This window comes from Odocoileus virginianus, chromosome 22, assembly GCF_023699985.2.
Source record: "Odocoileus virginianus isolate 20LAN1187 ecotype Illinois chromosome 22, Ovbor_1.2, whole genome shotgun sequence".
NCBI classification, from domain to species: Eukaryota; Metazoa; Chordata; class Mammalia; order Artiodactyla; family Cervidae; genus Odocoileus; species Odocoileus virginianus.
In genome coordinates, this window is record NC_069695.1 from 13,075,995 (window position 1) to 13,088,976 (window position 12,982).

The 12,982-nt window shown below is 42.8% G+C and overlaps 1 protein-coding gene across 2 annotated transcripts in view; it reads left to right on the forward strand.

The window, feature by feature from the left end:
* Nucleotides 1–1,539: 1,539 nt before the first annotated feature.
* The window catches only part of HDHD2 (haloacid dehalogenase like hydrolase domain containing 2), a 41,723-nt gene continuing 30,280 nt past the window's right edge, over nt 1,540–12,982 (forward strand). Inside the window, exons 1-2 of one of the 2 annotated variants that reach the window (XM_020897165.2) lie at nt 1,540–1,646; nt 12,795–12,905. In XM_020897165.2, the coding sequence (XP_020752824.2) occupies nt 12,805–12,905 (101 nt within the window). In that variant the 5' untranslated portion in view covers nt 1,540–1,646; nt 12,795–12,804. Of the gene's footprint in view, nt 1,647–12,794; nt 12,943–12,982 lie in introns of those variants that run through there. The other variant, XM_020897170.2, reaches the window with a different exon arrangement.

Below are 12,982 nucleotides of genomic sequence, written 5' to 3' on the forward strand. Positions count from 1 at the left end.
ACTAGGAATAGTTGGCATTTCCTTCTACTGGCCCTCCAGCAGAAAACTTGTACTTAACAAACATAAGATGAAAGCACCTGCAGTCCCAGTGAGGAAGAAAAGCAGAGGGTCCCTAGTCCAGGGAACAGAAAGGGTTATAGCTTACAACATGGCTGACTGCAGCAGTGGGCAGAGGGGATGTGGGTGTTCTAGCAGTAAACGAGTCCCCAGTCAAGAGTAAAGCAGCAGTTTTGTCAACGGGTTCCAAACGTGTAAGTTGATGTCAGATTGCTCTTAAAGGCTTTTTCATTTAGTCGTTTTCATATAGAATGTCTAGGATGACCAAATCTGCACTCAAGGGGTTTAGTTAGATCAAAGGGAGATGAGTGGAGACTCCCAACGTGTATGGAAAGGGAGCAGTGAGTGAAGTGGTTCTACATATCCCAAGATATTGCTCCCCTAGGGATAACAGGCAAGACCTGTCCCATCTGTCCCATCTGTTCCTCAGAGAGGCAGGGCAGGAAACTTGCCAGCATAAAGTTTTGGAGTAAGTTTATGCTGGAAAAGAGGGACATTTCTGTCAGTGGTAGTGGTTAATAAAAAACAGCAATGAGTGCCAGATGCTATTCAAGTAGTAAAGCAGGAAACTGCTTCGGAGACTGGGTGTTTCAAGGGCAGTATCAAGGAGATGACTTCCGAGATAAGTCCTTGAGAATGGGTGAGAAGTGTGACGGGAGAAAAGCTAACTCCATGTTGGATCTGTTCTTTTAATCTTTAACGTTTGTGGTTTGTTCTCTGTCCTTAGTCATGTTGACTCTGAACCTTTGTAAAGGACTGTTGCCCACAGCCTCAAATATACAGTCCATTCTCAAAGGTTCCGCCTCCCAGGCTTGCCCTTTCAAGGTAAATAGAGATGAAAGGTTGCCTAACAGAGAATAACATTTGTCTCACGTTGGAGGTTTACAGGAACATGACGACCTGACTGAAACAACAAAGGATCATCGCATCCCCTTTGGGGTTTCCCGAGGCACCAATAAATTCCCCCCAAACGGCCACACCCCCTCTCCTTTCAGATTAAAATAAGCCTGAATTCTAATTCTGGTAAAACAGTTCTTTGGGACACCAGTCGGCCACCTTCTCGGTCTGCTGGCATTCCAAGTAAAGTCACGACCCCTTCCCCCAACACCTCTTTTTGGCCTGTTGTGAAGGCTGTCTCACTGAGGTGGCGGAGTAAGCGACGGTGGCGCAAAGAAAGGTAATAATAACTTGGTTTGACAACACTGCTGTGGAATGAGAAATTGCCTACCGGGCAAAAGCAGTTTTTGTTTTTCCTGCTGAATTCAAGCCCAGCAGGCGCGCGCCCCGCCCCGCCCCGCCGTTTACAGGGATTAGATCGCGATAACCACTTACCCTGTTACAGGGTAACGAGGTAGCACTAGACGTGTTAGCTAGCAAAGGAAACGAAAAAATAACGCAGGGCGGACGGGGCGGAGACGTTTGCGGGGAGGCGGGACTTCCGGCGCAGCCTGGGTCCCCGTTTCCGGCGTCGTCAGGCTGCTGCCTGCGCTCTCAGCGCCCCCGGCCAGGACGCCGAGGAGGGGCACGGCCGTGCCGACTTCTCTGCTAGCCGAGCCTTCGCCTTTGCTGAGAACGGCTCTGCGAGCCTGGTGAGGAGCCGCTGTGGGACGGGCGAGCGCCCGCCCGTCTCGGGGCTTCCTTTTATGGTGAGGAAGCGGAGGACATAAGCGGTGGCATCTCTAGGCCGCCACCCTCCTGGCGCCCGCACCAACCCGCGCGCTCACTGGGTGAGGCTCGCCCAGCCCTCTCGGCGGGGACGGCCCTCGGCACCGCGGCGCGTGCGCGGAGCGGGCCAGCCGCGGTTCCGCCCGGCCTGCTAGCGCTGGGCTTGCGGCGGCTCTTGGGGGTTGGTCGTTCCTTGGAACTTGCCCCTGGACTGTATTTCGAAGCCGGCGTCCCTTCCCGTCGGTCTGGCGTTTGCCAGGCGCTGAACCTCGCGCTGGCGGAGGGTGCGTGACCTGTCCTCCTCAGGAGGAGGAGGAGGGGATCGCGGTTGAGTTAATGCAGAAAGAGCCCTGTTCGTGGAATCGTTCCAGTTGTAAGAGCTAGAAATAGGAAGATGATTCCAAGCAAAGAGGGCATAAAGTTGTTGATATAGTCTAGATGAGAGATGATGATTTCAAAAGCTAAGATAATTTGGATAACAATGAAAGGAAGTGAGTGGATTTAAGACTGTACAGGAGGTAGCAATGATGATTTGGCCCTTGACTGATTGGGAGGAAGGCTTGAGACAGTCTGTTGGTTACATCTACGTTGATGATGCTGCCATTCACGCAAAAGGGTCGCAGGATGAAGAGTAGCTTCTGGAGCATAATAAGGACTTGGATTGAGAAGTCCCAGGGATATTCAGGGGGAGATGTTCTCTGAAGTATCTTCGAAGAGTTCTTTTGGGGATGAGAGAGAATTTTTACCTTTCCTCTTTTCATTGAATATGTGCCAGTATCAGTTGATTAAGATTCTTGTAAAGTATCTCTCACATGACTTGTTCAAGCCATGGGAGGTGGTGGGACATGGATTTCATATGAAGAAGCAAGGACCACCTTTGAAGCCTTTGCAGTTTTCTGGAGTGATACTAATATCTTGCAGTTTATCAAGTACTAACTTGTAGTTCGGATTTGTTGTTCAGTCGCTAAGTCGTGTGGAACTCTGTGACCCCATGAACTGTATAGCATGCCAGGCTCCTCTGTCCTCCCAGTGTTTTCTCAAATTCATGTCCATTGAGTTGGTGATGCTATCTAACCATCTTATCCTCTGCCAGCCGCTTCTCCTTTTGTCTTCAAATCTTTCCTAGCCCAATGATTCGGCTCTTTGCTCCTGGTGGCCAAAGTATTGGAGCTTCAGCTACAGTCCTACCAATGAATATTCAGGGTTGATTTACCATAGCCTTACCTTTAATGATGCAGTGTATTTTAAAGAATCCTTTAACAGTCACACGTCTAAATAGTCACTTGAAACAATCTAGTCTTTTGCCTAACAAGCTGCTTCCCTTCTCAGGCAGGTTTATAGTTGGTGCTATTATTGATGTAATGCTTCCTTTCAAGATAACAATAAAGATCAGAAATAGAATAACATAAGAGGTGGACAGGACTGAGCGACTGAACTGAACTGATGAGGACTGTTACAAAAGAAAGGATTTTGCAGTGGAATCTTGATTAACCAGAGCTCATAATATCTTTTATTGCCTCTGCACTCTCCCCCTTAACCACCCCTCCCGTTGCAGATTCATTATGAAAGACAGATAGAACCAGAGGTTTATTTTAAAATCAAAATACTTGATGAGGACTGTTATACTGATGTACATTAATTGGAAAAATTTAGTTTTTTATGACTATTAAATGTATAAGAAATGACTAAAACATAGCAAGACTAGTTTTTATTAAGAAATACGTCATCTACACAAGAGTACGCAAAACACATCAGTTTTAAATAATTAAAAAACACTGTGTACTCATTGTCTAGGTCAAGAAGACCTTAGAGGCACCCTTGTGCTCCTCCTGGTTTGCAGCTCCTGCCCAGCCCCTGCAAGAGTCACTGTCGGTCAGTCACTCTTGCCTTAATCATGCCCTCCTTTTTGTAGTTTTTTCACGTATATATGCTGTAATATTGCATGTATTCTTTTGTGACTTGCTCCTTTCAGTCTATGGAAGATTTTGGAGAGTTACCTAGGACTATGTAATTGTAGTCATTCATTTCCACCTCCTTTTGCATTCCTTGTTTGAATACACCACAATTTATTTGTCCATTCTGCTGTTGATAGAGATTTGTATTGTTTCCAGTACCTGGTTATTACAGACAGTGCTGCTTTGGACATTTTTGTTTGTATCTAAAGGTAAAGCATGAAAAAATCTCTAGGATTTGATACCTGGGAGTGGAACTGCTGGGTCATAGAGTATGGTGAAGCCAAATGGTTCCTAAGTGAGTGTTCTGGTTTATTCTCTCACTTAGCAATATAAGGGAGTTGCTTTTGAAAACCTTTGATGTTTTCTGACTTAAATTGTGCCAATCTTTTTGTTGTTGCAGTGATCTCATTCTGCTTTAAATTTGTATATCCTTGGTTACCAATGAGTTTTTTGAAAATCTTCATTTGTTTATGTGCTCTTTTGTAAAGGATATGTTGATGATTATTCAGTTCAGTCTGGTCACTCAGTCGTGTCCGAGTCTTTGCGACCCCATGGACTGCAGCACACCAGGCCTCCCTGTCCATCACCAACTCCCGGAGTTTACTCAAACTCATGTCCATTAAGCCAGTGATGCCATCCAATCATCTCATCCTCTGTCATCTCCTTCTCCTGCTTTCAATCTTTCCCAGCTTCGGGGTCTTTTCAAATGAATCAGTTCTTTGTGTCAGGTGGCCAAAGTATTAAAGCTTCAGCATCAGTCCTTCCATTGAATATTCAGGACTGATTTCCTTTAAGATGGACTGGTTGGATCTCCTTGCAATCCAAGGGACTCTCAAGAGCCTTCTCCAACAATACAGTTCAAAAGCATCAATTCTTCGGCGCTCAGCTTTGTTTATAGTCCAACTCTCACATTCATACTGGAAAAACCATAGCTTTGACTAGATGGACCTTTGTTGGTAAAGTAATGTCTCTGCTTTTTAATATGCTGTCTAGGTTCCTCATAACTTTGCATCCAAGGAGTAAGCGTCTTTTAATTTCATGGCTGCAATCACCATCTGCAGTGATTTTGGAGCCCAAAAAAATAAAGTCTGCCACTGTTTCTGCTGTTTCCCCATCTGTTTCCCATGAAGATGGCATGATCTTAGTTTTCTGAATGTTGAGTTTTAAGCCATCTTTTTCACTCTGCTCTTTCACTTTTATCAAGAGGCTCTTTAGTTCTTCGCTCTCTGCCGTAAGGGTGGTGTCATCTGCATATCTGAGATTATTGATATTTCTCCCGGCAGTCTTGATTCCAGCTTGTGCTTCCTCCAGCCCAGCGTTTCTCATGATGTACTCTGCATATAAGTTAAATAAGCAGGGTGACAATATACAGCCTTGACGTACTCCTTTCCTAATTTGGAACCAGTCCATTGTTCCATGTCCAGTTCTAACTGTTGCTTCCTGACCTGCATACAGATTTCTCAGGAGGCAGGTCAGATGGTCTGGTATTCCCATCTGTTTCAGAATTTTCCAGAGTTTGTTGTGGTCCACACAGTCAAAGGCTTTGGTGTAGTCAATAAAGAAGAAGTAGATGTTTTTCTGGAACTCTCTTGCTTTTCGATGATCCAGCAGATGTTGGCAATTTGATCTCTGGTTCCTCTGCCTTTTCTGAATCCAGCTTGAACATCTGGAAGTTCCTGGTTCACATACTGTTGAAGCCTGGCTTGGAGAATTTTGAGCATTACTTTGCTAGCATGTGAGATGAGTGCAATTGTGTGGTAGTTTGAGCGTTCTTTGGCATTGCCTTTCTTTGGGATCAAAATGAAAACTGACCTTTTCCAGTCCTGTGGCCACTGTTGAGTTTTCCAAATTTGCTGGCATATTGAGTGCAACACTTCCACAGCATCATCTTTTAGGATTTGAAATAGCTCTGGAATTCCATCACCTCTACTAGCTTTGTTCATAGTGATGCTTCCTAAGGCCCATTTGACTTCGCATCCCAGGATGTCTGGCTCTAGGCTGGTGATCACACCATTGTGGTTATCTGGGTCATGAAGATCTTTTTTGTACAGTTCTGTGTATTCTTGCCACCTCTTCTTAATATCTTCTGCTTCTGTTAGGTCCATACCATTTCTGTCCTTTATCGAACTCATCTTTGCATGAAAAGTTTCCTTGGTATCTCTAATTTTCTTGAGATCTCTAGACTTTCCCATTCTGTTGTTTTCCTCTGTTTCTTTGCATTGATTTCCTCTGTTTCATTTGTTGAGAAGGGCGTTCTTATCTCTCCTTGCTATTCTTTGGAACTCTGCATTCAAATGGGTATATCTTTCCTTTTCTCCTTTGCGTTTGCTTCTCTTCTATTCATAGCTATTTGTAAGGCCTCATCAGACAACCATTTTGCCTTTTTGTATTTGTTTTTCTTTGGCATGGTCTTGATCCCTGCCTTCTGTACAATGTCATGAACCTCCATCCATAGTTCTTCGGGCACTCTGCTTATCAGATCGAATCCCTTGAATCTATTTGTCACTTCCACTGTATAATTTGTTTCAGATTTGCTGTTTTGTAAGGGGTATATTTTTTCCAGTGGTCATGTATGGATGTGAGAGTTGGTCTGTGAAGAAAGCTGAGCACTGAAGAATTGATGCTTTGAACTGTGGTGTTGGAGAAGACTCTTGAAAGTCCTTTGAACCACAAGCAGATCCAACCAGACCATCCTAAAGGAGCTCAGTCCTGGGAAGGAATGATGCTGAAACTGAAACTCCAGTACTTTGGCCACCTGATGCGAAGAGTTGACTCATTGGAAGAGACCCTGATGCTGGGAGGGATTAGGGGTAGGAGGAGAAGGGGACGACAGAGGATGAGATGGCTGGATGGCATCACCGACTCGATGGACATGAGTTTGAGTAAACTCTGGGAGTTGGTGATGGACAGGGAGGCCTGGTGTGCTGCGATTCATGGGGTCAAAAGAGTTGGACACGACTGAGTGAGTGAACTGAACTGAAAGGGTATATTGAGATCTTATGCCATTTTTCTATTAAATTGTTTTATCTTTTTCTTAATATTTATAGTTTATATTTCCTGGACTCTGATTCTTTCTGACATGTGTTGCCAATCTATTTTTCACTCTATATATTTCTATTCTCTTTCTCTTTTCACGGTACTGTTGAAATATCTGTCTTTTCCTTTATTCCTTTATGCTTTTTATACCTTAAGAAAGCCATTCCTACCCTCAGATCATGAAGATACTCTCCTATCTAAAAGTTTTACAGTTTTCCCTTAAACATGTGGTTGTTTAATCTTGGGGGGAAAATGTGTCTGTAGTATGATGCGTGCATGCTAAGTTGTGTCCTACTCTTTGTGATCCCATGGGCTGTAGCCCTTCAGTCTTCTCCATGGAATTTTCCAGGCAAGAATACTGAATTGGGTTGCCATTTCCTTCTTCAGGGTACTTCCCAACCCAGGGCTCAAACCCGAGTCTCTAGCAGCATCTCCTGCATTGGCAGGCGTATTCTTTGCTACTAAGCCACTTGGGAGGCACATGCAGTGTGCTATGGGAGTCTGACTTCAGTTTTTTTCTGCTCTAGATAGTCATTTTTCTTTCTTCACTGATCTGTGACACCATCTCTGTCATATATCAAGCTTCCACACTGGTTGGGGTTAGGACCCAAAAAGGGTCGTTTTTTGGGTTCTCTATTCTGTTCCATTGATTAGTTTGTCTCTTCATGTGCTAATACCACAACATCTTAATTAGTTACAAAACCTGATTAATTGTCTGGATATTAGGAAAAGCGAGACTCCCATCTTCTTTCTCTTCAATCTTGGCTGAAGTATCTTGGCTATTTGTACTAGTGTGTGTTTTAGAATCAGCTTATCAAGTTCCACAGAACCCTTTGTGGGGTTTTGATTGGAATTGCTTTAAATCTCCTGGTCATTAAAAAGGAAAGCTTACATAATATTGAGTCCTTTAAAAGATCTGTCTATATATTTAAGTCTTCTTTGTGTCTCTCATTGAGGTTTTATAATTTTACCTTGGAAGTGACTTTTGTTAGACTTTCTGGTAACTGTATTTTCTGATACTACTGTAAGTGATACCTTTTTTAAAAGTAATTTTCTAATTGTGACATAGTGATTTTCCGATATTAATTGCTATACTTTTTTACTTTGTTTTACACTCCTGAGTTTTTTTAAATACAATCAAATCATCATGAATAATGTTAGTTTTGTTTCTTCTTTCCAATCCTTATACCTTTTTCTTGTACTGCATTAGCTGAGGTATCATTTGCAATGTTAAATAGAAGTGGTGGAAGTAACATCCTGTGCCTTTTCCTGTCTCACTGTTTTTAGTTTATTACTGATACATGATATCATAGTATGAAGTGTAAGTTATATACTTATAAATATATTACTGATAAGTCTAATGTTGGCTACATATAGGCTTTTGTAAATACTCTTTTATCATCTTAAAGAAGTTCCATGGCTCAATATAGAAGGGATTTCAGTTCTCTCAATACTGCTTTGTAGATCCAATGCAGTTCTAGTCAGAATCCCAATGGGGAGATTTGGTGTTTGTTTTGATGAAAATGACAGGCATCAATGTGGATCAATTTCAGAAATACAATGTTGAGCAAAATGTGAAAGCTGCAAAATTATGATCTCATCTTTATAGAGTTAAAAGACATTAATTTAAAGCTGTGTGACAAGTAAAAATATTAAGAAAAGCAAGAAAATGATATCACAGAATTCATTTTGTTAATTGCTTCTGGGAGGTAGGAAGGGAATGTAACTAAAGGGGCTCATATAGGAGGCTCAGCAGTATTATCAGTGTTCTAATCTTAAGCTGGGGCTGGCTAAACATACAAGTTTCATTTTTATACTATGATTATTATTAAATATGAAAATATCTTTCTTGTGCCTTCAGCCCATTTTTAAAAGAGATCTTTTTAAAATTTGTTTTCTTGGGGAGGAGGCAGGAAGGGAAAAAAAAATAAAAATAAAATTTGTTTTCTTCCAAAAATTGGAAATTTGTAAAAAATAGTGCAATGAAAGCCATATACCTTTCACCACAATTTACTAATTGTTAATATTTTGCTCTGTTTGTTTTATGTCTCTCTCATGCATTGCACTTATTTGTCATGTCTCTCCACATATCTTTAATTTGAAACAGTTCCCCAGCCTCTTCTTTGTCTTTTATGATATTGATTTTTTTTTTTTTTTTTGAGAAGTTCAAGCCAGTTTTATAGAATTTGGAATTGCCATGATTTGTGTTAAACATTTTTGGCAAAAGTTCTGCAAAGGCAGGACTACTACAAAAGTCTTTCCAGGAAGCAGGTAATATTAGTTTCTCCTATTATTTAGGGTATTAATTTAATCATTTGGTTAAGGGATTATTTGGCCATTTTCTCTACTGTAAAAGTATCTGGAAAGTATCTACAAAAGTAACTCATTTGTAGTTAATGGAGAACCTTAATTTGTGGGTGATTATTTGAGCCTGAGTGATTAAACATTTGATCCTTTAACAGTGTGGGTTTGAACTGTGTGGGTCCATATAATTGGATATTTTTCAGTAGTAGATATTACCGTGCTAGACAGTTGGTGGTTGGTTGAATCCAAGGATGTGGAGGAACCCTGGATGTGGAGGGTGAACTGTAAGTTATACATAAATTAACCCCTGCGTTGTTCAAGGGTTAACTACTATTCCCTAACAACTTTTCACCCAGTGATTCTATTATGTGTTACTCATTTCTGTTATTTTTTTTTTTTTGGTGCTCAAATTGCCCCAGGTTTGGTCAGTTGAATCCCCTGGTTCCCTTGTCCTTTTTGTCCCCCTGTGATCTGGTAAAACATTATGTTCCAGATTTATCTTGTATTTTGGCTGCCCCAGCCCTGGTTGGTTTAGTGACACATTAGCTGTGGTCATAACTATTGGAGTCTTGTTGCTTCTTGTTCCTTTTAGTGGAAAGTGCTAAGAAATACATAAATATTTTTAAATCACGATTTCATAATGACACCTCTAATTCTAAACCACACAGCGGGGTTCTTCCTGTCCTCCCATTCCATGTTTATAGCTCTTTTCTTCTATTTGAGAACCCTGATTTTTTTCCTAAACATCAATAACACATACTGACTTACTCAATTGTACAACGCACACGGAATTATTTTGGAACTCATACCACTACCATTACCAACAACAAGCCTGCTAAATTAAGTTCAAGATTTTCTTGCAGTTCTTTTTCCTTTGAGTATATCCTGTGGCAGGGCTAGAGTCAGCACTCCACTCTAGTTGTTGTTGGTAGTTTGTTTGCATTTCATTTTAGGGCCGGCTTAATTTAAATTTGAATACATAAACCATTAGCATGATTCAAAGTCAAAACTAAGCTTGAGCCAGTTAGTAACTTCTCAGTGTCTCAGTTTCTCCCTCTAGGATCGCTGAGAACTTGCAATGATGTAGTAAAGACTACAGAGCATTTATTAGAGTGCAGATCATCTACAGCATCCGGTAAATGGGAGCTGTTCTTTCTTTCTCTGTGAATTCCTCCCAATCACTTCTCTTGCTTCTTATTTTTCCTGGTCTGCGACCCCAGGCCGTGCATGACGTGGGGTGGGCAGGCAGGTGGAGGGAGGTGATACCTGCTAGGCAGCGATGAGTGGGAAGGAACAGGACACGTGGATTATGTTCCTACTCTATGCTTATCACTGCCAGGCATTCCCCTTAACTCGGTGAACCCTCACAGCCCCGCAGGGTCTTCACAAGTGTGTTTCCCCTTACATAGATGAGGAGGCTTGAGATGACGAATGCACTTGCCTAAGGGTAGGCAGCTACTCCCGAACCCTGGACCTACCTCACCGTTAGCCCTGGCGCTGCTTTCCCGGCCTTCCGCATCTCCCTCACTTGGGACCCAAGTCCAGCTCACTGAAGGAAGCCCTGCTCAGGTTTGGGAAGGAACCGGGCAGGCGTGGAGCCGTCCTGGCTGATGGGTCCGTGGGCCCGGCCTGCACACCATCTCTGTGCCTTCCTCCCTGTGCGTCCGTCTCGGGTCCGGACACGCTGACGGCTGGCCACGTGGGAAGTGCAGGGTTCTCCAGTTGGCCCAGTGGCAGTCCTCAGGGCTCCCTCAGCAGCGGCTGCCACTGGCCAGCAGTTGACTTCAGTTCTGGGCTCACTCGGGGGTTATTTTTATATTTATTCCTTGTGTGCAGAGATGGCTGACATGGAGTAGCAGGGGTCTGGGAAATAAGAGGAGCAAAGGAGCTAGTATCTTGAAGCTGGAGGGAATTCAGGGGTCATCTTTGCTATCCCTCTGCCTGCTGACAGCACTGCACCTAAGGGGGAGCAGCATTTAAAAGGGTAACGCTGCACAGGCTGGCGCACTCCTGGCAGCGTTGGGAGATGGACCCAGCAGGGATTAGCAGGCTGGTGTTAAAGAAGAGGAAATCGGGGTAGAGGACTGTATGTGTGACACATTCATGCCTTCATCCCACATTGCCCAGCTGTAGGCAGTAAAGATTGAGGCTTCCTCTTGCGTCCCTGCCCAGAGAAGGCACGTGGCCAAGATCACACAGTGAATTTGAGGCAGACCCAGGACCAACACCCAGGCCTGGGGACCCAAGCTCTCAGTGCATCTCAGAGGGAGCTAGCTTGGAGAGAGAGAGGTCTGCCCCCGTCCACCTGTGTCCCAGGGATGCAGGCAACCCCCTGAGAGCTCTTCCTTGAGTACTCGTGTCGTCCCCGGGTCCTCTCCCTCTCTCCCTTCTGCTTCTCACTCTGAAGAAGATGGCTCTTCCAGCCCTGCTGTCACTTCAGGCCCTGCCATGGTAGGTGCTCAGTGCACACTCGCTGTTGAAGACACAAGGAATGGGCAGCTGGGCCACATCCTGTGAGGGTGAAGTGAGCACACACCCTCAGACCCAGCAAGACCTCAGAGATGCTCGCCCATGTGGCCGGCCACCAGGAGCCATGCACAAGGATGTTCACAGAGGCACCCTTCACTGTATTAAGACATGCAGAGCTGCCTCACCCTTCATGGTCAGGAGAAGAGAAGGATAAATTGTGTTTTCACACAATAGAATGATACCACACAGCGGTGAAAATGACCTATATCTACGTGTGTTAACATGGCTGCATCTCACAAACAATGTGGAATGGTAAAGCAAGTCATGAAGTGTACATGGAAGAACAGTAATACTAAGCTGTCAGCACTTCACAATCTGGAAAGTAGTAACCTTGGGGCAGGGAAGAAGTAATAATCAGATCAGAGAGGGTACACAGAGGGCTCCAACTCCATCGATGATGTTCTATTTCTGAAGTTGAATGATAGATAAAAGGGATTGTATTATTCTTGATACCTTTTGTATGTTTGAAATATTTTATTACAAAAACAAAAAAAAATGGAAAAAAAGAGTAAGTTTAAAAAACTAAAAATGCAGGCAGTCCTATCCTGTCTTTAGCTTCCATACAATTCCTACCACTCCCTTATTATCTTCAAACTGTTATCTTTATACTTAAACTTTGTATTCCCATTATCTTTATACTCGACTGTCTATATGATATAATTCACAATAAACAATATTTTAAAGGAAATATATGCAAAAGGGAAGTTGGACATTATAGCGTAAGGAAACTATTTCCTGACAAAATTACTATATAACTTGAAATATCCTCCTCACTGACCTACAAATACTAGTAGTTCTTTGGCCATATATGCCACTTCAGGATAAAACAGTGAAGACTGACGATTAGAACATTTTCATGATACATAGCCAGAGCAGAACAAGATTTTGCCAGTGATTTAGGGCTTCCTTCCATCCACTCATTCTTCAGAGTACATTTTCTCACACATAAAAATAGATGAATGAATTGCTCCACAAAGAATTATTTCAAAAAATCTGAAGTAAATGTAACCCCTCTTTTAACATTTCCCTTAAGACTTAAAAAAAGAAAAAGTTTTATGGGTGAAATTTGGATTTTTAAAAAACGTTTCTTTTTTTTTTTTTTACAAGAGAAGCAGCTTAAAAAAAAAAGAAGCAGCTTAACATTAAGCAGTATCTTTCTCGATACGAGTGATATTTTGAAGTCTTACCAGGTTTTAATTGTCCATTGTTTCCTAAACTGTATTTTTAATTTCATTTGCTCTCTCCTAGGGAATGAAGGATGGCAGCACGCCGTGCATTAAAAGCTGTTTTGGTCGATCTCAGTGGCACACTTCACATTGAAGATGCAGCTGTGCCAGGCGCGCAGGAAGCTCTTAAAAGGCAAGCTATCCTCCACGTTCAGCTGACAAATATGTTTGTAAGTGCCATTTTACCAAGGCAGATCATTAGCTGAATGG